The following is a 26341-nucleotide window of genomic DNA, read 5'->3' on the forward strand; positions in this document are numbered from 1 at the left end:
TAAAAGCATCGCCAGAGTTCGAGAGCTGGGAGAAGCCAAACTAATTTTTGAGCAAAAAACTAAAATGAACCAAACCTAAACCACAGTTGCCTTATTATATGTACTAAACCATTAATAATACTAATTAAAGACAAGTGAAATGTTTTCTTGTATACGTGTTGTGTTTGTTGGCACATTCTCGGGCAGTGACATAATTGGGCGAATATTTTTGCACAAAGCATCTGCGATAAGATACAGATACAGCCTCAACCTGGCCAGATAGATAAGTGCTGTTAATCTTACAGACAACTGTCAAGTGGATAGCGACCCGGAAAAAGCTGTGCACTGAGATAAATTAGGTCGAAGAACATGATAACATAATCTTGAAATCATTAATTAAATCAAAATTAAAGCAAACTTTATCATAAGCTTTATTGATTACGCTTGTACCGTTTGGGAAATGTTACTTCGAAATACATTTTACTTAACAAAAGTGTTTGATATTTTAGTTATCTTTATAAAACTTTTAAAGCAACATATCTAAATATGACATATTTTTTTTGTCACTGTACAATATTAATTTTCGCAGCGCATCGTAAAAAACAAACGCAAATTGTCTTTGCAATCCGCCTTGCAGAACCGGCTAACTGTAACTCCTGTTGTTGTTTTAGTGGATCTCTTAGCCAGAAGAAAGCCATCCACGATGCGTGTTCCCTGTTTCTTGGCTTATCTCTGCTCGAGCCACTCTAATGGTTGTAGATACATTTGTGTATAAACGGTGACAGTCGAAACTTTGCCGTCTCTGCGCTTGGCTGCCTAGAATCAACTTCTCCGAGTTTGTAATTTAATGATTCTGTTACTGTGCTGCCGCTGCTGCTGTTACTACTACTCGGGCCATGTTAACAATTAATTTGTGCACAATAAAAAACAATATTGCATGACCATTGCAAACCGGGTTGCCGTATACAGCGATTTAGTGGCTGCCTTGGGGCAAGTCCTAGCCATAAAAGGCCAAAACCAACTGACGTTTTAGGTGCAATTTGTTTTTGAGATTTTCTGAAATGGCTAAAAAGAAATAGAAAGTTGCGACATTTTTGCGAATTGGTCACTGAAACACATCTCTGTGTGCTGATGATTAAGAGACAAAATGAATAATCAAGTTATATGTATCAAACGGGCGGACGAGCCAAATTTTGTACATATCTATGTGGTTTTAATTTTAGACAAACAAAATAAATTATGTGGAAAATGTGAAAAAGACCCGAGAGCTGAGCCAACTCAAGCCAAATCCCCCTAAAGCCTTTAATTATATTGTGCAAAGTATAATTCCAAGATTCGATTGCAATTTGTATTTTATTTATTTGTACAAGATCAACTTTGATGGATATTTCCTCCAGATTTTCGGAGTAGAGGGCAAACATAAGAAACGGATCTCCGAACTGGAATCAATAGATACGGATCTGTGCCGTGTGTATGCATTTGACTCTTACAGTATCTAGAATTTCTTTGGGATGGCTTCTTTTCTGTTCTTTTTTTCGTGCACACAATGTTGAAAAATACGTGTCAAAAATAAATCGCCATATATTTTTAGCCAACTTACTCAAAACCCGAACACTTTTCGAAATCCAACGCGAGAGTCAGAGAAGAGCAGCGGGAGTCTAGCGAAGACTCCCCAGAGATATTTCTCTCATTTTGGTGATCCAAGGCAAATTGTCGAGTCTCCTGGGGCAAATGTTTATCAAACTATCAGATGGCCAAATCAAACGAGTCCCAGCAATTTGACTTTAATTGATGTGCCACTAAGAAAAGCAGCATGAAATTATCTTTGCAGTAACGGCAAGAAGGTTATCTATATTGCAATAATCAAGTATAATAAAACCATAAATATATAGAAGAAAGTACGCTTCTAAAACCTCTATTAAGTTTAAAGGAAGTAAGCTAAAAAAAACACAGATTTTAAATATGGTTTTAAAACAAAAAATATATAGATTGTTACTATGGAAATGTACTTATAGAATTATTTCTTGAGAATTCTTATATAGAAATTGAACTAAAATATATATAAAAATGTTTGGATCTTGGAACCTAAAAACCTAAAGTTAAAATACATAATAAATTTATGGATCTTGATCCTCAGAAACCTATATGCCCCGCAGTGATGTGTAGTGCATTCATCGCTCTGGGGAGTATTTTTCCACAACAACAACCACATTGTGAGTTCCGAGGAAAATGCAAAAATATCTCATGTGGAGCACGATCGTCCATCGGCGAGTTCTCCACCTCTCTCTCGGCGGGAGATCGTATGGAATCGTATGGAATCGTCGAAAATCGTGTGAAATCGGGCGAAGATCGGCTGTGCAGGCACAGCTACTTGATCGCATTCTCTGCGAGATTTTGTCATTCTTCGCTCGCACCTCACAAACGATCGACGTCTTGGTTTCAGTCTCGGGGATTATGACTTGAAACAGTTTGAAAATAGATATTTTTTAAAAGAATATACATATATCTATATCTAAACGCACCACACGGTACAGATATATGTATACGTTCGCAGCCATTTCGTTCGCCTAGAGTCCTGCACATACGCAAATATATATAGAACGTCGAAAGGATAACGCAATTTCGAGTAAGGATCAATCAGAAGTGTGAAAATTAAGCGAATCCTGAAGGAATCAGTGAATCAGTGGAAGAAAAAGTGTTCATGAAAATTTTCTCTGGTTACGAAACCACTTCAAGAAAAATGCCGAAAGAATTTTTCAGTGCGCTAAATATCTAAAAATAACACCCGATCGGGTGCTTCGTTTCGGATTCCGATTCCGATTCGGATCGTATCGGATCGGTGCTTCGGTGGCTCCACTTCGTGGGTCCGCACCCAATTCAACGAATGGACTGTGAAATCGTGTGCAAACAGATATCAAGCGATCTATAATATAATCTATATATATATAATCGAACCTGCATATAGCGAAAGAGATCACGTACCATGTGTGCGAATGTGCATTATCCTGGCTGATCCCGGCAAGGATTACCCGCTGGAACTGCCAAAAATAGTGCCAGGAATATTGTGAAAATTCTTAAGAAAAGTTCATTGGGCCAATGCAAGGTTTTCCCATGGGAGAAACCAGAAAAAATAGTTATTAATAGCCCTGTGAAAAATAAGAAGCTACCACCGACTGTGTATCTCTGCATGTGTGTGTGTTTGTGTGCGAGAAAGAGTGTGTGTGTGTGCGAGTGCGTATCTGTGTGTCGCAGTGAAATATTCTCGAGGCTAAAAATAGTTGGATATGCCTCACAAGCAAAGAATATGAAAATGAATATGAAGAAGGATGGCTGATACAGATACAGAGATCTCCGATCTCGCCTGATTTATATCTACTCATGTATCGAGAAAAATAAAAATTCAAAGCCATTAAACAAAATGTGTGACAGCCAAACATAAAGATATAAAAACCACAAAATGTTTCCCAAAATCGCAGTGATAAATAACCCGAGTGTCGTGCATTTTTTTGTTGCCTAATCACAATGAAAATCCCTGAAATTTTATATTTTTATTTCAGCAATTTAAAGAAGCGACCAAAGAGAGATAAATATATATAGAAGTATATCAAGTGAAGAAGCAAATCAAAGAAATAGTGATCGCGAGGTGTTCAATTCTACAGTGCAGTTCATTCTGCAGCGATTTGGTTGTCATTTTAAATGATATATAGTGATATATAACGCAGCAAAATGCAACGACAAAATCCGAACCCGTACCAGCAGCAGCAGCAGCAGCAGCAGCAGCAGCAGCATCAGCAGCAGCAGGTGCAGCAGTACTCCACCCAGGAGTACTCGCACTCCAGCCAGGAGCAGCACCAGCAGCAAAGGATTAGCCGCACCGAGCAGCACGTCCAGCGCAGCCAATTTACCACCCAGCGGCAAGGTCAGTCATCGTAATCGTCGTTGTCACCTGTGACCTTGTGTCCTTGCGTCCTTGGATGTCCCTATTTGGGGGCGGCCAATCGCAGGGGAAGTTTGCAGCGGGCTCGGTGGGATTCACACCGTGGATTTAGAATCCCCACTGTCCCCAGGCAATTTCCGCTGATTGGCCAAAGGATCCAGGATAAAGCTTTCCATCATCCCGCTTGCTGTTTCCCCGCAACGGCCTTGAAATCATTTAACTCTTGCTGATTGAAAATTAAAAATAGTACAACAAAAAAATAAAGAGCCATAATCTAAAAACAAACAAATAACAAAGCCTACATAAAATCTACTTTAAAAAAATTTAAAAAAATGTATTTGTTAGATGTTGAGCTAATAGTCCTGATTCCAAACCAAAACAAAATTTCACCATTAAATTTCATGCAAGGATTAAAAGGTTAAATATATTTGTTTAAACACCGTATCAAAAATGTACTTAGCTAGTGATGTCATATTAATTATTGTATGTTTAAAATAAAGAAATTGAAAGCTAGAAAAAGTTTGTGGAATTTCTATAGTCAACTTCTAATTTAAATTTGTAGATAACGCCAAAAAAGTTACTCTTCATTTTAGGACTACAAAACATGAAACATAAAATCCAGGGGATTCAGGAATAGTTTGTAAAGGCAGATATTAGTAACATACTTGTTTAGTTTAAATATTGTTCTATAATTATATACCCCAATTTCTGTTACGCTATACAAACTATATTTTTTTATAATGCAGTACAATATTGAACTTGACTCTGATTATAAACTGATTTTATCGGAAGTTCGTTGTTTATAGCTATCGATTGAATTAGGATTAATTCGGTCATTTGAGCAGCGAGATTATACACATTTACTAGCGTAAACTACATTTTTCTGTTTACAATACCAAATATAGCCAAAGAGCTAATTACATTTGCTACCTCAGTGTAATTAAAAATTAGATAAAATTCAATCGAAAATACAAGAAAATAACTATAAAGGTAACCCTCTTCCAACATTTTAATCTTCTCCATAACGAAGCGGACCTCTTATAAATCGGTGTCCGAAGTGGCGAAAATTGTACAAACAACTAAAACATAAACAGGAAAAACTTTTCAGAAAATTACCAATTCAAAAATAAAATAGCCAACATTTGTTTATTGCACTTGGATCTAATCTACAATATCTGCTTTATTTCTTATGATTAATCAACCTTGAGCCAGAAGAAAAATTAATAATCAAAGGAGGATTAAAAACATACTAAAATACACTAGTGTTATAATTTAGAAAATCTGCTTTATTTCCTATGATTAATCTACCTTGAGCCAGCAGATTTAGACACAAGCAGAAAAATTAAAATCAAAAGAGGATTATACACATATTTATACACATTAATTTTTATGATTTTCTTCTTATATATGCCCACATGTGTCACCAATAAAATTTCGAAAATGAAAAATAAATTCAGTCCTCACACGATCAGAAAAATTTCCTACTCACCTACATATATATTCATGTGTCAACTTATGTTTCATCGTTTAAATCTTAATTGATGAATACAGCCAAACTTTTTGGGTCTATTTATAAGTTTATCTATTCACCTCCCACGACTGCACTGACATACATATACCAATACTATATATAAACCGTATAAGAGTTTTTGTTTACATTTTTGACATTTCTCGGTAGAGAGTGCAAGGTGTTTGAGAGAATTTATGTACGCGTTCTCTTATACCAAATTCCCGAAGATGATTACCCGAAGATGATCACCCGAGGGTAATGAGAGAAAATAGAGAAAGAGATTTGAAAGAGGATAAGAAAAAGAGAGCCGTCAGCTGATTTTCGTATTTGTTTATCTTCGAACAGCTGGCTCAAAAGTCGTCTATATCAACGCAATGTTAATGACACACTTCACGAAATTCTATTGACAAACAAATGCATATATATAATATATACGTATATACAGGTAGAGACACGAATATAGATTTATATCTAAAGGTGTTTACTTTTAGCTGATTGCAACTATAAATAGTTTGCTACATGTGCCAACCAAATTTATAAAAACTAAAATAAACTTTAATTTACAGTTCAAGGCGAGATCGTAAAGATTTTGAATGAAAATAAGTCTTTGGTCTTGTTTGAATATTTAAATACAAATTTAAGAGCATAGAGTATTTTGGTTAGCCTGGAGATCTTTGTCAGTTTGTTTTATTTAAATATTTGACTGCTTGTATAAATTTGAAAAGTCAAAGTCTATGAATTGTTTTAAATTGTTTTATGTATGAACTATTCTACATAATTAAGCATTTATACAATTTTGATATTTTATTAAAAAAACCTAGTTCAAAATTTAATAAAATTAAATTTTAAAGTTTTTAAAAATGATAATTAATTTGATTATAAAGAGTCGTTTTGCGTCTTTGTCTTTACCCTCTGAATTGTTTTTTGATTATGATAGAACTGAAGGTGAGGGATCCTACATTTTGAAATTTCTAAATATTTTAAAAAGGGGTGGAATGCAAAAAAAATAAGTGAAGATGATGAACCGAATATATATAGTACTTAGTACTGCTTTACCCGAATTCAAAAAAACCTTTATAAAATCTGATTAGTTCTCGAAATGCGCTAACTAAATATATTGCTCTAAAAAAAAGATTTGGAACCTATTTAATATTAACATTCAAAATCAATTAATGTATGTTAAGCAGATACTGCTACATCCGCTCTCACTTCACACAGCTCATCCCAAGCCAAATGATCCTTATGTGTTTTTTTTAACGTTTTTACAGTGCAACAAGTTCAAGGTGGCAGCATCGGAGGTAGCGCCTACGTGCCGCCCTCGCTGACACACGTGTATGCCCAGGGCGACATCTCGCCGCCCGTCTTCGAGCAGATCTTCAAGAACGCTCGCTTCGCCCAGGGCGGCAATGCCCTGTTCGAGGGACGGCTGCGTGGCAACCCGAAGCCATTCGTGACCTGGACCCGGAAAGGCGCACCCCTTCTCGAGTCGCAGAAGTTCCGGATGAGCTACAACGAGGCCACCGGCGACGTGTCGCTTCTGATCAATCAGATTGGACCCGGCGACGAGGGCGAGTACACGTGCACGGCCCGCAATCAATATGGCGAGGCCATCTGCAGCGTCTACATTCAGCCGGAAGGAGCACCGATGCCCGCCCTGCAGCCCATTCAGAATTTGGAGAAGAACATCTACTCGAACGGGTATTCGTACACCTCCATTGAGGAGGAGTTCCGTGTGGACACCTTCGAGTATCGGCTGTTGCGTGAGGTCTCGTTCCGTGAGGCCATCACCCGTCGATCTGGCTACGAGCAGGACACCCAGCTATCGCAGGAGCTGGATCGCAACCAGGGTCCTGCCCAGGCGCCGCAAATCTCGCAGAAGCCGCGCAGCTCCAAGCTGATCGAGGGATCCGATGCCGTGTTCACCGCACGCGTGGGTTCCAACCCGAAGCCACGACTAACCTGGTTCCATAATGGCCAGCGTTTGGTGGCTTCGCAGAAATACGAGATCTCCTACTCGAGTGGCGTGGCCACGTTGCGTGTGAAGAATGCCACGGCTCGCGATGGCGGTCATTACACTCTGCTGGCCGAGAATCTGCAGGGTTGCGTGGTTTCATCCGCCGTGTTGGCCGTGGAACCCGCTGCGGAAACCGCCTACGAGCCGAAGCCCGTGGACGTGATGGCCGAGCAGCTGGAGGCGGGCAAGGCATTGCCACCTTCGTTTGTGAAGGCTTTCGGAGATCGCGAAGTCACCGAGGGTCGCATGACCCGCTTCGATTGCCGTGTCACCGGCAATCCCTATCCCGAGGTCTTCTGGCTGATCAATGGCCGTCAAGTGCGCGACGATGCCTCGCACAAGATTCTGGTCAACGAGTCGGGCAGCCACTCGCTGATGATCACCAATGTAACGCGATTGGATGCCGGAGCAGTCCAATGTCTGGCCCGCAACAAGGCCAGTGAGGTGGCTATCGAGGCGCAGTTAAATGTGCTGGAAAAGGAGCAGGTTGTCGCACCACAATTTGTCCAACGTTTCAGCACGATGACTGTGCGCGAGGGTGAGCCGATCACCATGAGTGCCAATGCCATTGGAACTCCGCAGCCACGTATCACCTGGCAGAAGGACGGCGTTCAGATTTCGTCCACCGCCGAGCGTTTTGTGGGCATCGATGGTGGAGCCACCTGCCTGGAGATTCCACGCGTCAATGCCGGCGATGCCGGCTGGTACCAGTGCACCGCCCAAAACATCGCTGGATCTACGGCCAACAGGGCCAGGCTTTATGTCGAGGTTCCCAGGGAACAACCAAACTACGAGCAGCGTCGTCTCAATCTCCCGAGACCAACGAAAGTCATCGAGCCAGAGTGAGTTTTCTTAGACTAAGACTTTAAACATGTTTAATTTCTTTTTTTTTGGTGCGATGTTTTTTTTTTGGGTCTTAAAAACGATGGCGCGAGATAAAAAAAAAAGGTCCATTAAAGGAAGGAACAGACATTTTTAAAAATACATACAAAACAGCGTACTTAAACCAATTTAGTTTATAAAAAGATAAAATTGGTGCTTTTCAGATTTAATAAAACATGGTCAAGTCAATTATATTCAATCCATTAAACTCTGTACAGTTTTTTTTTTGTTTTGTTTGTTTTTACTTTTAACTAGGGCACTAGTAAAAAATTGTTTAATAGTTTGATTCCAACTTTTACTAATACTGATCTTTCCGTTAGACCAATTCCTGGCCCTGAAATCATTTACCTGCGCCACGTTGAGCGCGCCAAACCCCATCTGCGACCTGGTGAGGAGGATCGCGTCTATCCGCCACCTCAGTTTATCATCCCGCTGCAGAATGTGCAGCAGACCGAAGGTGGCCGCGTCCACATGGAGGCACGCATCGAACCCGTCGGCGATCCCACCATGGTCGTCGAGTGGTATCTCAATGGACGTCCGCTGGCAGCCAGTAAGTAGTCATTACTCTGGTTATCCTCTTATCCAAAAAGCTAATGTTTTATATTTATTTAAAAGGTGCCCGCGCTACATCCGTCTTCAAGTTCGGCTTTATTGCACTCGATCTGCTGAGCATCATGGGCCACGACTCCGGAGAGTACATGTGCCGGGTGAGCAACGCCAGTGGAGTGGCCGAATCCCGTGCTATTTTGTCCGTGGTGCAGCGCCCCTCCATCGAGCAATCGTCGCAGAACCCCAACAGTCTGCAGTACATCAACCAGCTGGAGGATTACTCGCGCTACCAGCGCCAGGAGAGCACCGAGGAGCAGCTCAATCAGGCTCCGCAGTTCATTCGCCCACTCCGTGATCTCGGAGAGTTCGAGGAGGGCAAGAATGTGCACTTTGAGGCTCAGGTTACACCTGTAAACGATCCCTCCATGCGAGTGGAGTGGTACAAGGATGGACTGCCCATTACGGCCAGCTCCCGCATCACCGCCATTTTCAACTTCGGCTATGTCTCCCTCAACATCTTGCACCTGAGGGCCGAAGATGCTGGCACTTATACCGTGCGGGCGGTGAATCGTATTGGAGAGGCCATCAGTCAGTCCACAATCCGTGTTCATTCACGCTCCCAAGTCACTGCTGATCTGGGTATTCCCGAGCAGCAGCGTTATATCGAGAAGGTGGAGGAACTTGAAGACTATCGCAAGTCCCAGCAACGTCGTCATGTTCAGGAGGCTGCCGAGGCAATTGCCCCGCCGCAGTTTAAGACACCCATCCAAAACCAGTTGGATCTGCGTGAGCACGCGCATGCGCACTTTGAGGCGAGACTCGAACCCATCGGAGACTCCACCATGCGCGTGGAGTGGCTGAAGGATGGACAGCCTCTGGAGGCCAGTTCCAGGATCACCACCTACCACAACTTTGGCTATGTGGCGCTGACCATTAAGCAGCTGACCATCTATGATGCCGGCATCTACACCTGCCGTGCCTACAATGCCATGGGTCAGGATACCACCGTGGCCCAGCTGACTGTGATCTCCAAGAACGAAATCGTCTCGGAGTCCCAGCACCCGGGCGGTCTGCAAAAGATCCAGCATCTGGAGGACTCATCTCGCTACGGACGTCGTGAGGAGGAGGAGACCTACATCACTCAGGCTCCCCGATTCCTTGGTCCCCTGAAGGGTACCACCAAAATCCTTGAGGGACAGCGTGCTCACTTTGAAGCCCGTGTCGAACCTCAGAGCGATTTGGGTCTGGTGATCGAGTGGTACCACAATGGTCGCTCTATCACCGCTGCTAATCGCATCCAGACCTACTACGACTTTGGCTATGTTGCCTTGGATATTTCCCAAGTGCGCGCCGAAGACGCTGGCGTCTATCTCGTAGTGGCCAGGAATAAGCTAGGTGAAGCTCAGCAGCAAGCAACGATGATAGTGGAAAGTAAGTAAATCATAATAAATTAATTAACCATGATTTAAATATTTGTATACTCCCCACACAGCTCGTTCCAGTATCGACACATCTAGCATGCACCGTGGCCTGTACGAGAAGACCCAGAACCTGGAGAACAAGCCATTCGTGGAGCCTCAATATGACATCGAGGAGATCTCCAAGTCCAAGCCGGTGTTTGTGACACCCTTGAGCGATCCCAAGCCTATCCATGATGGCAAGAACATCCATCTGGAGTGTCGCCTAGAACCAATGGGTGATCCCACCATGCGCGTCGAGTGGTTCCACAACGGACGCCCCGTAACTGTGGGTTCCCGCTTCCGCACCTACTATGACTTTGGCTTTGTGGCCCTGGACATTATCAAGGCCACGGCCGCAGATTCTGGGGAGTACACGGTGAGGGCCACCAACCATTTGGGTTCGGCCCACACTTCAGCATGCGTGCGTGTGATTGATCACACGGATGTTGTGACCGAGACCCAGAACGAACAATCACTCGAGCAGATCCAACTGCTCGAGGATTCTAGGCGCCGCCATCACCATGAGGAGGATATCACCATCATGCAAGCACCCCAGTTTACCAGAGGTCTGCACAACATCGAAACCATTGAGGGCACCAATGTGCACTTGGAGTGCCGTCTACAACCTGTGGGAGATCCCAGCATGCGCATCGAGTGGTTCGTCAATGGAAAACCTGTTAAGACAGGCCACCGTTTCCGTCCCGCTTATGAGTTCGATTATGTAGCCCTGGATCTGCTTGGCTGCTATGCCATCGATTCTGGTGTCTACACCTGCCAGGCCAGAAACCAACTGGGTGAAGCCGTCACCTCTTGTTCCGTGCGCATCATCGCCAAGAATGATCTGATTTTGGAGACACAGAACGAGTCGGGTCTGCAGAAGATTCAATACTTGGAGGATTCGACCCGTCATCGCCGCAGCGAGTTCGTGGACGAGGTAGTCAACATTCGTCCGCGATTCCTCACCCATCCCAAGAGCTTGACCAATACCCGCGAGGGTGGTCACGCCCACTTCGAGTGCAAGATCGAGCCGGTAACTGATCCCAATCTTAAGGTGGAATGGTTTAAGAACGGTCGCCCCATCACCGTGGGTCACCGCTTCCGTCCCATCCACGACTTCGGCTATGTGGCTTTGGACATTGTGCACTTGATTGCTGAGGATTCGGGTGTGTACACTTGCAGGGCCGTAAACCTAATCGGCTCTGATGAAACACAAGTGGAATTGCAATGCCGTAGCGGTGAGCAGATTGTTACTGTCACCCAAAACGAGGCTGGCCTGGAGCAGATCCACTACCTGGAGGATCGCTCGCGCTACACCCGCCGTGAGGAAATCGATGAGAGCACTAAGCAGGCTCCGGTGTTCACGACTTCGCTGAAGAACGTTGAGATCAAGGAGAACCAGAGGGCTCATTTCGAGTGCCGTCTGATTCCCGTTTCCGATCCGTCCATGCGCGTGGAGTGGTACCACAACAATTTGCCGCTGAAGTCTGGTTCTCGTTTCACTGAGACCAATAACTTTGGCTTTGTGGCCTTGGATATTATGTCCACCCTCCCAGAAGATGCCGGCACTTACACATGCCGTGCTTTCAATGCCGTGGGTGAGGCCATCACCTCCGCTGTGGCAGTTGTGCACACCAAGAAGTCCATCTATCTGGAGTCTCAGCACGAGACCGCTTTGCCTCGTCTGCAGCATTTGGAGGATGGCTCCAAGCGTCAGCGAATCAGCGTTCAGGAGGAATTCGTGTCCCAGGCACCTGTCTTCACCATGCCGGTGAGGGATGTCCGTGTGGCTGAGAACCAGGCGGTGCACTTTGAGGCTCGCTTGATTCCAGTGGGAGATCCCAACTTGAAGGTGGAATGGCTGCGCAATGGTCAACCCATTGAAGCTTCCAATCGCACCACCACCATGCACGACTTTGGATATGTTGCTCTGAACATGAAGTATGTGAATCCCGAGGACTCCGGCACCTACACCTGCCGCGCTGTCAACGAACTCGGTCAGGCGGTGACCTCCGCCTCGCTCATTGTTCAATCGAAGACGTCCATTCAGCTGGAGACCCAACACGAAGCTGCCATGCACAAGATCCACCAGCTGGAGGATCACAGCAGGTACCAGCGCAGGGAGGAGGAAGAGTACACGGTGACCACCGCCCCAGTGTTTGTTACCAAGTTGATTGGACCAAGCAATTTGGTTGAGGGACAGAGTGCCCACTACGAGTGCCGCATTGAACCCTATCCGGATCCCAATCTTAAGGTGGAGTGGTTCCATAACGGCAAACCTTTGAGCACTGGTCATCGCTTCCGTACCACCTACGACTTTGGATTTGCCGCCCTGGACATTCTGACTGTCTACGCGGAGGATAGTGGCGAGTACACTTGCCGAGTGACCAACAATTTGGGCGAGGCCGTCAACTCCATTGTTTTGAACGTGACTTCGCGCTCATCTATCATCCATGAGACCCAGCATGAGGAGGCACTGACCAAGATCCAGCATCTGGAAGATACTTCGCGTTTCCAGAGGAAGACCGACGAGGAGCAGTTCCATGCTGAACGGCCGCAGTTTGGACGTCCATTACGTAATGCCAAGGTCAACGAGGGAACTCCCGTCCATCTGGAGGCCACTTTGATCCCCGTTAATGATCCCACCATGAAGGTGGAGTGGTACTGCAACGGTAGACCCATACAGACTGGTCACCGCTTTAAGACCACCTACGATTTTGGCTTCGTGGCGTTGGATATTCTGTATGCCCATGCCGAGGACACCGGCACCTACATGTGCAAGGCCAAGAACGCCATTGGAGAAGCTGTCACGACTTGTGCTGTAAACGTAACAGGTAATTGTTCGAAAACGAATATATTTAAGATATTTAAAATTATTACTAAAAGTGCAACTAACTAATCCTTAAACAATCTCTCACTAACAGCAAACAAGACACTCGACCTGGACACCTTGGATGCTCAGCGCTTGGAGAAGATTCGCCAGCTGGAGAGCTATGCGCCTCCCACTAAAGCCGTGGTGGAGGAGAAGGGCCAGAAGCCCATTTTCCTGACTCCGCTGAGCAACCTGGAACATCTGAAGGAGGGCGAACACGGCCACTTGGAGTGCCGAGTGGAACCGATCAACGACCCCAACCTAAAGATCGAGTGGTTCTGCAATGGAAAGCAACTGCCCACCGGTCATAGATACCGCACCACCCACGATTTCGGCTACGTTGCTTTGGACATCTTGTATGTCTATGGCGAGGATACCGGCACCTACATTTGCAAGGCCACCAATCAACTGGGTGAGGCTGTAAATACCTGCAATGTGCGCGTGTTGAACCGTCGCAGCATGATCCTGGACACCCAGCATCCCGATGCTTTGGAGAAGATCCAGAAGCTGGAGTCGAAGGTGCCGAATGCCCGTACTGAGGTTGGAGACACTCCCATTAGTCCACCTCATTTCACCGCTGAACTCCGTGGTTCTACCGAAATCTACGAAGGCCAGACGGCCCACTTTGAGGCCCAGGTCGCTCCAGTTCACGATCCCAACTTGCGCATTGAATTCTATCACAATGGCAAGCCCTTGCCTTCTGCCTCTCGCTTTCACATCACTTTCGATTTTGGATATGTGTCCCTGGACATCACCCACGCTGTGGCCGAAGACGCCGGAGAATATTCCGTGCGTGCTGTTAACGCTTTGGGTCAGGCTGCATCATCCACTAATCTGCGTGTGATTCCGCGTGGTACCATCATTTCGGACACCCAGCATCCCGAGGGTCTGGAGAAGATCCGCAAGCTGGAGTCGATGGCGCCTCATCAGCGCCAGGAGCCTGAGACCCCTGGCACTCGTCAGCGTCCGGTGTTCACTCAACCACTTCAGAACATCGATAGGATCAATGAGCACCAGACGGCTCACTTCGAGGCGCGCTTGATTCCCGTGGGTGACCCCAACCTAAAGGTGGAATGGTACCGCAACGAGAAGGTCATCGAGGATAGTTCCCGTATCACCAAGCAGCACGACTTTGGTTTTGTGTCGCTTGATATCTCGCACATCCGCAAGGAGGATGAGGGCGTGTACATGTGCCGCGCTGTCAATCCTCTGGGAGAGGCTGTAACCACCGCTTCCATGCGTGTGGTATCTGAGGCCAGCATCCAGATGGATACCCAACATCCGGACAGCATCAGTCGCATTCACCAGTTGGAGAAACCTGTGGCTCCGCGTCCCAGCGAGCCAGAGCGTCTTTTTGAGAAGCCCATCTTTACCCAGCTGCTCACTGGACCTTCAGAGCTGTGGGAGGGTACTCATGCCCACTTCGAAGCACGTGTTGTGCCCGTGGGTGATCCTTCGCTTAAATTTGAGTGGTTCATCAACGGCGTTGAACTGCAAATGGGCTCTCGACTGCGCACCACTCACGACTTTGGCTTTGTCACTTTGGACATTACTGCGGTGGTGCCCGAGGATGCCGGTGTCTACATGTGCCGTGCTTATAATGCCGCTGGTGAGGCTGTTTCCTCCACTGCCATGAAGGTTAAGACCAAGTCTAATATCGATGGTCAACCTTTGATCCCGGAGTCTTGGGAGGCTATTCGTCTGAAGGAGGCTGCCATGAACCGTGTGCCAGAGATGTTTGTGGATTCGACTCCTCAGCAGGCTCCGGTCTTCACCACCCATCTGCAGAGCTACGACAAGCTGCATGAGGGTCAACATGTCCTCTTGGAAGCCCAAGTGGAGCCTCGTGCGGATCCTAACCTCCGCATTGAGTGGTTCAAGAATGGTATTTCTCTGACCACTGGCTCCCGCATCCGCAGCACCTTCGACTTTGGACTGGTTACTCTTTCCATCAACGGATTGCGTGCGGATGATTCGGCTATTTACACCTGCAAGGCCACCAACCAGGTGGGCGAAGCAGTTTCGACTTCCTCTCTCAAAATCGAAGATCGTCACTGGCTTCAGGCCGAATCTTTGCATCCGGATTCGTTGCCTCGTATTGGAGAGCTGGAGGCACCCAAGGAGGGACGTCCAGAAGCTCCGGAGCCTACTTACGAAACTCCGGTGTTCATTACCCATCTGAACAACATCGAGTGCAAGGAAAGCGACAACGTGCGCTTTGAATGCAATGTTGAGCCAGCTCGTGATCCCACTATGTCTATCGAATGGTTCTACAATGGACAGCCACTGCAGGCTGCTGCCAAGTTTAAGTCCATCTACGACTTTGGCTATTGCGCTTTGGATCTGACCAACTCTTATGCTGAGAACAGCGGTGTGTACACCTGCAAGGCCACCAACAGCAAGGGATCTGCAACGACCTCGGGCACCCTTAAGTGCACTGGCGGAAAGACCATGTTCCTGGACACGCAGCATCCGCAGGGTGAGGCAGGTCTTGAGGCCGTTCAAGAAACTGAGGAGGAGCTGGCCAATCGCTATACCAGCAAGTCCACCAAGCCCGAAACGCAGTACCCACCACCAGTATGGACTAAGCCACTGCAAGCTGAATTTCATCTGTCGGAGGCTCAACCCATCCATCTGGAAGCCAACGTGGAACCCAAGGAGGATCCCAACTTGTTCATCGAGTGGTACTTCAACGGCAAGATGCTGCAGCATGGCTCTCGTTTCAAGATGACCAGCGAATTCGGCTTTGTTACCATGGACATGATTGAGGTTTATGCTCGCGATCAGGGCATCTACACTTGCAAGGCTTATAACAAGGCTGGAGAGGCCTTTACCTCGACTACCATCTTCTGCTCGAGCAAGGAGAGCATCATCGAGTCTACCCAGCACCCGAAGGGAGCCGAGGGCTTGGAACAGATCCAGGACCTGGAGGACTCTCTTCGCAAGGATGGCTCAAAGCCGGAGCAACCCGATCTGGGTATCCCACCACGCTTCACCACCGAGTTCGTTAACATCGCCGACATCGGTGAGGGTGAATTGGCTCACTTTGAGGCCAATCTTATTCCTGTTGGAGATCAGAGCATGATCATCGAGTGGTTCTACAATGGCAAGGTGCTGGAAGCCAGCCATCGTGTGCGTACCATCTACGCTTTTGGCACGGTCGCTTTGGAGGTTCTTGGCACTAAGATCGAGGACACCGGCACCTACACTTGCCGTGCGACCAACAAGCATGGAACTGCTGAGATCAGCTGCAACCTGGAGTGCGTCGACAAGCCGAGGGGACAGAAGCCGCGTTTCACCTCCCACATCCAGCCGCTGCAGGGCCTGAAGGACGGTCAGTCCGCTCACTTTGAGTGCACTCTGATCCCAGTCAACGATCCGGAACTGAAGGTGGAGTGGTATCACAACGGCAAGCTGATGCGTCACTCCAACCGCATCAAGACCGTATCCGACTTTGGTTACGTCGTCTTGGATATTTCCTATCTGCAGGATCATGACAGTGGAGAGTATGTGTGCAGGGCTTGGAACAAGTACGGTGAGGACTTTACCCGCACCACCCTCAATTGTGGAGGACGTGGTGGAGTATTCTACGACAGTTTGCAGCCGGATTCGTTACAGAGGATCAGGGAGCTAGAGTGCCCACAAGGAAAGCAGGCAGACACTTCCGCTCCTCTGGTTGCTGAACCACCCAAGTTCATTACCCAGATCGTCGATGTCACCAAGCTTGTGGAGGGACAGTCTGCTCACTTTGAAGCGCGTTTGACTCCAATTACCGATCCCGATTTGGTAGTGGAATGGTACTTCAATGGCAAGAAACTGCCACACGGTCACCGCTTCCGCACTTTCCACGACTTTGGAATCGTCATCTTGGACATCCTGTACTGCTACGAGGAGAACTCCGGAGTGTACGAGGCCAGGGCTTATAACAAGTACGGTGAGGACACAACACGTGCCTCGCTTAAGTGCGCCTCGAAGGCAAGCCTTATTCTGGACTCCCAGCTGCCGCGAGGCATGGAGGGTGGTCTAGAGAAGATCGCCAACTTGGAGTACAGCATGGTGCGCACTCGCGAAGAGACCACCGAAGAGATGAAGGGCAAGGCTCCTGTCTTTACTGTACCGCTGGAGAACATCGACAATCTGCGCGAGGGTGAGAATGCTCACTTTGAGGCTAGGATCACTCCTGCCGATGATCCCAAGCTGAAGGTCGAGTGGTACTGGAACGGACGTCCATTGAAGGCCGGTTCCCGATTCCGTACTTTCTGCGACTTTGGTTTCGTCATTCTGGAGATTTCTCCCGTTTACCCTGAAGATTCTGGCGAGTACTCTTGTCGTGCAATCAACGAATACGGTGAGGCTGTGACCACTGCCACCATGAAGATCCAGGGCAAGCGCAGCATCATCATGGAATCTCAGTTGCCTAAGGGAATGGAGGGAACAATCGATCGCATTGCTGAACTGGAGGGTTTGGGCTCCCGCAGCACCGAATTTGTGCCAGATGATGATACTGGCAAGCCGCCAGAGTTCATCACAACACCCTTCGACATGGTTATTGGGGAGAACGCGTTGGCTCACTTTGAGTGCCGCCTGCAGCCGATCAACGATCCATCGATGCGTGTGGATTGGTTCCACAACGGCAAGGCCTTGTGGGCTGGCTCCCGTATCAAGACCATCAACGATTTTGGCTTCGTGATCCTTGAGATCGCCGGTTGTTATCAACGCGATTCGGGATTGTACACTTGCAAGGCTACGAACAAACATGGCGAGGCTACGGTCTCTTGTAAGTTGCAGGTCAAGGGTCGCCAGGGCATCGTCATGGAGCCCCAGCTGCCTTCCAACTTCCGCACTGGCACTGAAAGCTTGCAGAAACTGGAGGAGAGCATGCACAAACGTGAGGAGCTTGTGATCGATGAGGAGCAGCCCAATCCACCAAAGTTCACCGAGGACATCAAGGACAATCTGGATGTTCCCGAGGGTGGTCCAGTCCACTTTGATTGCCGTGTAGAGCCTGTGGGCGATCCCACCATGCGTATTGAGTGGTTCTACAACGGTCATGTCATGGCCACTGGGTCAAGGGTCCACCAGCTTAATGACTTTGGTTTTATTGCTTTGGATGTTGACTACATCTATGCCAGGGATTCAGGAGAGTATACTTGTCGGGCTACCAACAAGTGGGGCACTGCCACCACAACTGCCAAGGTCACCTGCAAAGGCAAGCACAATATTGTGTACGAGTCGCAACTGCCCGAGGGCATGACCTCCGAAAAGTTGAAGGAGCTGGAACGCGGTCGCATCCCAGAGGCCCCGAAGGTGGTTGAAGAGGAGTTTGGACCACCAAAGTTCACCACGCAGATCACTTCTGTGACTGTCGATGAAGCCGAGGCCGTGCGATTCGAGTGCCAGGTGGAACCCAAGACCGATCCCAGTCTGCGTGTGGAATGGTATCGCAATGGCAAGCCCCTGCCCTCTGGACATCGTTACAGGAACATCTTCGACATGGGCTTTGTTTCTCTGGACATTCTGTATGTCTATGGAGAGGACTCCGGAGAGTACGTGTGCCGTGCCATTAACAACCATGGCGAAGATCGCACGAGGGCCACTGTTTCCTGCAAGAGTAAGTTATGATTTGGAGTAATTGCGACTTTTTTCTTATGTGTTTGTTCTTCTTTTCAGAGCTTCCCACAATTTTGCTGCAGAACCAAGTACCTCGCGGCATGAAGCGTTCGGACGCACTGACCCAAATGGAGGCCACCATCAAGAAATATACCTCCGAGGTCCACTTGACCGAGGACGATCTCTTCGATCCCGATCGCAAGCAGCCTCCTCGCTTTGTCACCCAGATCAAGGAACAACTCACTCTTACCGAGATGGCCGTGACCAAATTCGAATGCCAGCTGGCTCCTGTGGGAGATCCCAACATGAAGGTGGAATGGTTCTTCAATGGCAAACCCTTGCTGCATAGTAAGTATTACGCAAATTTAGTTTGGTTTAAGAATTTCTAATGAATTTTTTTTGTTCTACAGAGAACCGCTTCCAGCCCATCTATGATTTCGGTTATGTGGCCATGAACTTTGGCTGGGTTTACCCCGAGGACAGTGGAGAGTACGTGTGCCGTGCCACCAACTTGTATGGCAAGGATGAGACTCGTGCCTTCATTAAGGTTTCTGGCAAGCCAGGCATTGTCTACGATTCCCAGCTGCCCGCTCACATGCAGAGCATTGACCGCATTCGTGAAATGGAAGCTTCATGGCAAGTGTAAGTATCAGCTTTGTTATAAACTTTATCACTAGTTTCATTTCTATATTGAACGTGTTTTCAGGGTGCCAGATGAGGTTGATCCCGATGCCAAGCCCAGAACCAAGCCGGTCTTTGTGAGCAAACTGGAGCCCCAGACTGTGGAGGAGGGCGATCCAGCTAGATTCTGTGTCCGTGTCACTGGACACCCACGACCCAGGGTTATGTGGCTGATCAATGGACATACTGTTGTACATGTAAGTCTATTGAGTATTCCTTTTAAAAAAATCTTCCGACTAAGAAGTTTATTTTTCCAGGGTTCTCGCTACAAGCTGACCAACGATGGCATGTTCCATCTAGATGTCCCGAAGACCCGTCAGTATGATACCGGCAAGGTGGAAGTGATTGCCCGTAACTCTGTGGGCGAATCCATTGCCACCACTGAACTGAAGGTTGTTGCCCGTTCGGACGATTATCGTAATGTGCTGAAGAATTCGCCACGTCGTAAGTTTACTTTACAACACTCGCCAGAAAATCTGGAAACTATTACTTCTATAACAGCTATTAGAATGTTAACAATTTTCAAATGCAGTAGACTTTAGCTGACCAAACTTAATATGGACACTACATGCTATATCACAAAAGAAACTCATTGTAAATATATACATTCCAACATACAACATGCCACAAAAGTTTAAGTAGCCGTAGCACCCAAGTTAATTGCACTCCAGCCACATTCCAAGTAGTTTAAACAGTTTAGACAACAACCACAAATTTACCCAAAAGTCTACAAAAAATGCTTCCCAAATCCCTATAAATCCCCCCAAAGAACCGATAGTAGTACTTCAGTCAGCGACTTCAAGCTTCAGAAGAGGAAATCGCGCAGAGGAGGCCATGGAAAGAGACTCCCTAAGTATTGCCGGAACCGGGGTAATATGGTTATAACGTAGTTTTTCGTGTGCACTTTCCGTCTGTTCTAAACTGTGGTTATCATCCAGCTGATCATTGACCCTTTCTCTGTCTATACTCATTTGCTATCCCCTCCAAGAAAAGAGCTAGTGAACCTCTACGAAAAACCCCATTGAAATTTTAACCTTTTAATCATAATTTCCACTAAGTCGACTACTTGTAAATAAATTTTAAGATCTTATGGCATGCTAGTTTATTCTTTTTTTAATGCTCAAAGATCATTGCATGTGGCTGAGCTATAATTGGCTTTACGAAGAATTGCTGTTGAGATCAAATCAGTGTGTCACTAAATAATCCCTCGAATCATTCAATGTTTAGCGTGGTATGATTACGAACTAGCCGCCTATCAGAAGGAGCGACAGGAGAATGAACTAGAGAAGGTGTTCGACGAGCGTAAGCAGGTTCTTTCCGAGCAGAGCTCTCACACCCTGAAGGGCGTCGAGCATCTGAAGCCCAAGCAATACAAGCCACCCACGCCCGACTGGCAGCAAAATGTCAAGGCCAAGAAGAGCGAGGAGTACTACAACAAGTTGCAATCACTGGAAACAGAGCAGTTGCTGAAGGAGACCAACCTGCGTAGGGATAACCATCAGTATGCTATTCCCGGCGAGAAGGTCGTGAGCAGCTCACAGGCAAAGGGAATGGCCCAATCTTATGAGGAAAATCTGTAAGTAGTATTGAAATGCGGGTTACGAATAAAAAACTAAATACAAATAATATATCTTCCTGTAGTCAAGAGAAAACAAGCACCACTCAGGTGGTGGCTGCTCCACCCAAGGGCACCGCCGATCCTTCAGAATCTTCTGTTCACGGTCGCGAGGTTCATATGAACAAGCAGCAGCAGGTGCAGAAGGAGATCCAGGGTGACCTTGAGATCACCCGCAAGATCACCGCCACCGAGACCACCGAGGTGGAGCACAAGGGCACCATTCAGGAGCGCGTTGTCCAGGGACCTGTGAAACCGTCCAAGGCTCCAGTCTTCACCAAGAAGATTCAGCCCTGCCGCGTCTTTGAAAACGAACAGGCCAAATTCGAGGTGGAATTCGATGGCGAACCAAATCCCACTGTTAAATGGTACCGTGAGAGCTTCCCCATTCAAAATTCCCCGGATTTGCAGATCCACACCTTTAGCGGAAAGTCGATTCTGATTATCCGCCAGGTGTTTGTCGAGGATTCGGCCGTGTTCTCGTGTGTGGCCGAAAATCGTGGAGGAACCGCCAAGTGCAGTGCCAATCTGGTGGTCGAGGAACGTCGTCGTGCCGGAAAGGGTGGCATTCAGCCTCCCAGCTTTGTGACCACCATCCAGAGCACCACAGTGGCCACCGGACAATTGGCTCGCTTCGATGCCAAGGTTACCGGCACTCGTCCTTTGGATGTTTACTGGCTTAAGAACGGCATGAAGATTCAGCCGAGCATCAAATTCAAGATGTTGGAAGAGGATAGTGTTCACACACTGCTCATCATCGAACCCTTCGCCGAGGATTCCGGTCGCTACGAGTGTGTGGCTGTGAATGCCGCCGGCGAGGCTCGTTGCGATGGAGATTGCATTGTGCAATCTCCAACCAAGCCGGAGAAACCAACCACTCCGGGCAGCGAGAAGGCCCCACATATTGTGGAGCAGCTGAAGAGCCAGTCAGTGGAGGAGGGCAGCAAGGTTATCTTCCGTTGCCGCGTGGATGGCAAACCTACTCCCACCGCCCGCTGGATGCGAGGTGAGAACTTTGTGAAGCCATCGCGCTACTTCCAGATGAGCCGTCAAGGCGAGTACTACCAGCTGGTCATCTCGGAAGCCTTCCCCGAAGACGAGGGCACCTACAAGTGTGTGGCCGAGAACAAACTGGGCAGCATTCAGACCAGCGCTCAGCTGAAGGTTCGTCCCATCGAGAACCTAGACGCCCCGCCCACCATCACCGCTCTCAAGGATGTCTCTGTCACCGAGGGCATGCCCGCCCAATTTAAGACGACGGTGACCGGCAAAGTGAAGGCCACCAGTGTCCAGTGGTTCCGTGAGGGTCAGCTGATCCCCGAAACACCAGATTTCCAGGTGGGTTTTTTTTTTTAAGTTTTTGACAAACTTTAAATTCCTTTAATAAGCTTTACCATAGATTTTTAAATCTTTCTTATATAATTCGTAGGACATAATACGCAAATACCATCAATAGCTCACTAATGACTATTCTTCATACTTTCAGATGATCTTCGATGGCAACAGCGCTGTGCTTCTTATTGGCACCACCTACGAGGAGGATTCGGGCATCTTTACTGTACGTGTAACCTCGTCCACCGGCCAGGTCGAATCCTCAGCCAAACTGACTGTTAAAAGTAAGGATTAAACTATAACTAAGCCAAACCCGAAACCAGAGTTCGAAACCAAGTAAAACCAAACGTAAGCGAACCGTGTTCAAACAAAACAAATCCAACCAACATCAACAAAACCAACTCCAAAGAATGCTCAAAAAAAGAAAAAAGAAAAGAACAAAACAAAACAAAAAAGAAAAGAAACAACGAACGTGAAGAAATTTAACTATTAATCCCCGAGTTACTGACGTATTACATACAGTTACTACTACCCCACAACCTACCTATATATATGATCAACTACTAGTCGTAAAAGTTTGAGTGAAGAATATTTTAATGCGAACCTGTCGAAACTTTCAACAAGGATTTTTTTCTAAACTATCAAACGAACGAGTTATTTTTACTAACCATTGCAAAATGTCAAACACAAAAAAAGAAATGCAGCAAAAATATTTAATTTAAATATGTCTAACACGAAAACGTAACCGAAAAAGAACCACAAAAAAAAAATTAAAGCAATTTTTAATTGAAAAACAATAAAAATAATTACAAGTATTTTGCAACATAAATATTTATAGACCATTTTTCTTTTCTGGCACGACCAAGACAGCAGAAGCAACAGCAACAGCCATTAAAGTGAAAATTTTCAAATTCTGCAGCGAGTTGAGTGAAAGTGGAAATGAGTCAAAACCAAATGTAGAATATAGATCTCTAGCCCCTTGAGTTGAGTTATAAATAAGGCAGCTTATGTACCAAGCAGCAGGCCACTTTAAGCATACATAATAATATTTTTCAGTACCCGTCCGTAAATATACCTATAGATATGTATATTATGTGGCTCATCTATGAGTAGGATAGTTTTGGGGCCGTGTGCAAAACGCACATTTGTCCCGCCTCCGCTCGAGCGTGAAAGTTTTATTTTTCATTTGAATATTAGCATAAAATATTATGGATGACACATCTAGCGCAGCGATGCCAGTGGTGCTCGTATCTTGTATCTGCCAGATACACATTTGCTCATTTTCCATTTTCCGATTGCCCCCCGTTGACCGTGCGCAAAAACTAGCACAAGTCGAGCAGAGACCAACAAAATCTGAAAATATCGAAAGCCGTTCAGCCGTGGGATTTCAGCTGCCACCCTACTCAAACATATAGAGACATATGTACGCCCAGCGGCAGTTCTATTTTCAATTTCTTTTTTGGAGAATGTTTGGCTTTCGAGAACTAATTTCCAATAGATTAGTGTTAAAAAATCCGTTCCGCTATTTTTAGTCAGGCGGTGCTGTCTGGATTTCTGGCTTTCGGCTACAATGAAAAACATTTATGTATTTTCTCAAGTAAATCTTGAAATTTATTTCAATTTTCTTTCAATAAAACGAAAACACCGAAACCGACAAAAAATATATTTGCTTTCTTAGTTCTAGACAAAATAGAATGATAAATTACCTGCTGTTGCTGTTGTTGTTGTTGCTGCTGCTGCTGTCTATAAGGTGGATCATGCAGAGATTAGAGATATACCGATCTTAGTCGGTAGACTCATACACTTGGTCATTAGAGAGGAACATAAATTGATGATTCTGCTTATGGTGCAGAAACGAATTTAATTAGATTAATCAGTTACGGCTGTTCAGTCATCGAGTCTCAGGCATTTGTGATTCATGGTTGCACTAAGTTTTATATTTAGCTGCCAGGCCGAAACAGATTGTTGTCTTCAAGCGATGGTTTAGCCTCGGTAGTCCCAGTCTGAAAGAAAAATCCCTGTTAGAAAGGGTTCGACAGTGGGAAGCTTTAAGATACTATACTTCATATTATGACTTTTACCAACAATTCCGAACAGAATGTCGTACGCTCCAGTCCTTCAGTCCATCGATGATGATAATGATGATGTTGATAATAGCGATGTTTAAATGACGATGATGAACTTGTATTGTTTATTTAATTAAATTTAATTTAATTGAACTTTATTTATTTTGTAGTGATGTTGCATGAGATTTTATTATTCATTTTTTACTACCGCTTTTTACTAATTCGTTTCGTTACCATTTCGTTTGTCACACACAATTTCTCGTTCACCAAAACAGTCATCCACATTTCGTGTACAAAAACCAAACGAATCTCGATAGTATTTGCCGCTTGTGCCGCCAATATTTTGACTACTTTTTTGTTACATGTTTTCCTTTCGTGGCGAGAAGCTTTACTAAAAAATTAATCATAAAAACTCATGCGACCTTCGTTTTAAGTCTTATCTACTGTATCTAGAATTTCGATAATCTGCCAATCCTTTGATTCATGTTTATTTTATGTTTAATTTACTTTCGATATGTTTTTATGTTCGATCACATTACGATGACTTTGAACTTTAATTGATTTGTTTCCATTTAAAAACATAAACCAACACTCGCGTACACTCTTTTGTTGTTTAATTGTATCTCTCTCATGTATTTAATACTTAAAACCAATACCGCGTCTATAAATAAATCCAAGCAAACTGCATAATAATTGGAAACTTGTTTTTGATAACTGCCAAATGCTCCACACCTTGCCACTTTGTTGCTGCTATCGCTGCCACATTGCACCGCTGTTGCTTGCTTCCCGTCATCCAATAATTGAGGAAAACTCAGGTACACAGGTAGGTAATGCCGATGCAAGGGGTATATATTTTTGCCCCATCCAAGATCTGTACTGTTCTGTTCTGTTCTGCGGTCGATTGTTGTCTACATCCGACTGAGATGCGCTCTGGCGATGGGCCCCGAAAATATCGAGGCAGCAGACACACCCCGCCCATAAATCTGTAGTAGCTCTGCCGAACTGCTGCTGCTGTTGTTGTTGTTCCGCAGCAGCCCCACCTGGTGACGTAGCCGCCACTAATCAGATATCTATTTTTGGCCTTAATGTATACACAGGCATTTGAATTGTTCGCTCTCAATTGTACACTTGCCTGGCCACAATCCCAATTCCAATTCCATCCTCCCCCTTCTCAACCGCATCCAATAACCACGATGATGATGATGATTTCAAGTCAAACGAATGTCACTATTCGTTACGACTTGCCCAATTGTTGTCATGACAATGTGCCAGTTTTAGGTGCAGGCTAATGCAGTTCTAATCATCCTCAAGTGGATTCGTCACAACCGATTAGTGAATCACAAAACAAAGATAAAACACGGCCTCACTTCGGCCTGACTATTCGCACCTATTTTTACCAATGCCAATTATCAAAAAATATGTAGTGGTGACCTAGGGCCCAATACCAATTTATGCCTTATTCACGGTCAACGCAGATGAGCTGTCCACTTTTCAAATTTGATTTGTGCTCCACACACGCACCCACAACATTCAAGATGGAAGGTTTTGGGTTTCCTCGACGAGTCCGAGAGCAGCCTTATTTATTGCCCATGTTCTGCTCTGATATTTTCCATTCTAATTTTAAATATTCAAGTTCATTGTTCGCTTATGCCAAAGAATTATGATTTATGTGCCGCTCAGGTGAATCATAAAATGTAGAATGGGGAAGTGCAGGTAAGTGGTAGAATTGTGAGTCCACTTGAAATCTGGATGACCATCTTGAGTTTGCAAATTGAGATCTGACAACTTGAAGGAAGTGAAAAACTTAAAAAACTTATTTATATTTTTCTTTTAAGTG

General features: G+C 45.9%; 1 protein-coding gene across 4 annotated transcripts in view; it reads left to right on the forward strand.

Annotated features, from left to right (window-relative positions):
• The first annotated feature begins 2369 nt into the window (after positions 1 to 2369).
• Positions 2370 to 26341, forward strand: part of LOC108145644 (titin) — an 81457-nt gene continuing 57485 nt past the window's right edge. For 2 of the 4 annotated variants that reach the window (XM_041708200.1, XM_041708202.1), the window contains exons 1-14: positions 2370 to 2605; positions 3537 to 3898; positions 6695 to 8282; positions 8643 to 8872; positions 8938 to 10302; positions 10364 to 13162; positions 13253 to 18811; positions 18871 to 19158; positions 19221 to 19452; positions 19517 to 19688; positions 19749 to 19935; positions 20719 to 21067; positions 21133 to 22444; positions 22593 to 22722. In XM_041708200.1, the coding sequence (XP_041564134.1) occupies positions 3706 to 3898; positions 6695 to 8282; positions 8643 to 8872; positions 8938 to 10302; positions 10364 to 13162; positions 13253 to 18811; positions 18871 to 19158; positions 19221 to 19452; positions 19517 to 19688; positions 19749 to 19935; positions 20719 to 21067; positions 21133 to 22444; positions 22593 to 22722 (14404 nt within the window). In that variant the 5' untranslated portion in view covers positions 2370 to 2605; positions 3537 to 3705. The remainder of the gene's footprint in view (positions 2606 to 3536; positions 3899 to 6694; positions 8283 to 8642; positions 8873 to 8937; positions 10303 to 10363; positions 13163 to 13252; positions 18812 to 18870; positions 19159 to 19220; positions 19453 to 19516; positions 19689 to 19748; positions 19936 to 20718; positions 21068 to 21132; positions 22445 to 22592; positions 22723 to 26341) is intronic. The other 2 variants (XM_041708203.1, XM_041708201.1) reach the window with 1 other exon arrangement.

This window comes from Drosophila elegans, unplaced genomic scaffold (assembly GCF_018152505.1).
Source record: "Drosophila elegans isolate 14027-0461.03 unplaced genomic scaffold, ASM1815250v1 contig_208, whole genome shotgun sequence".
Lineage (NCBI taxonomy): Eukaryota > Metazoa > Arthropoda > Insecta > Diptera > Drosophilidae > Drosophila > Drosophila elegans.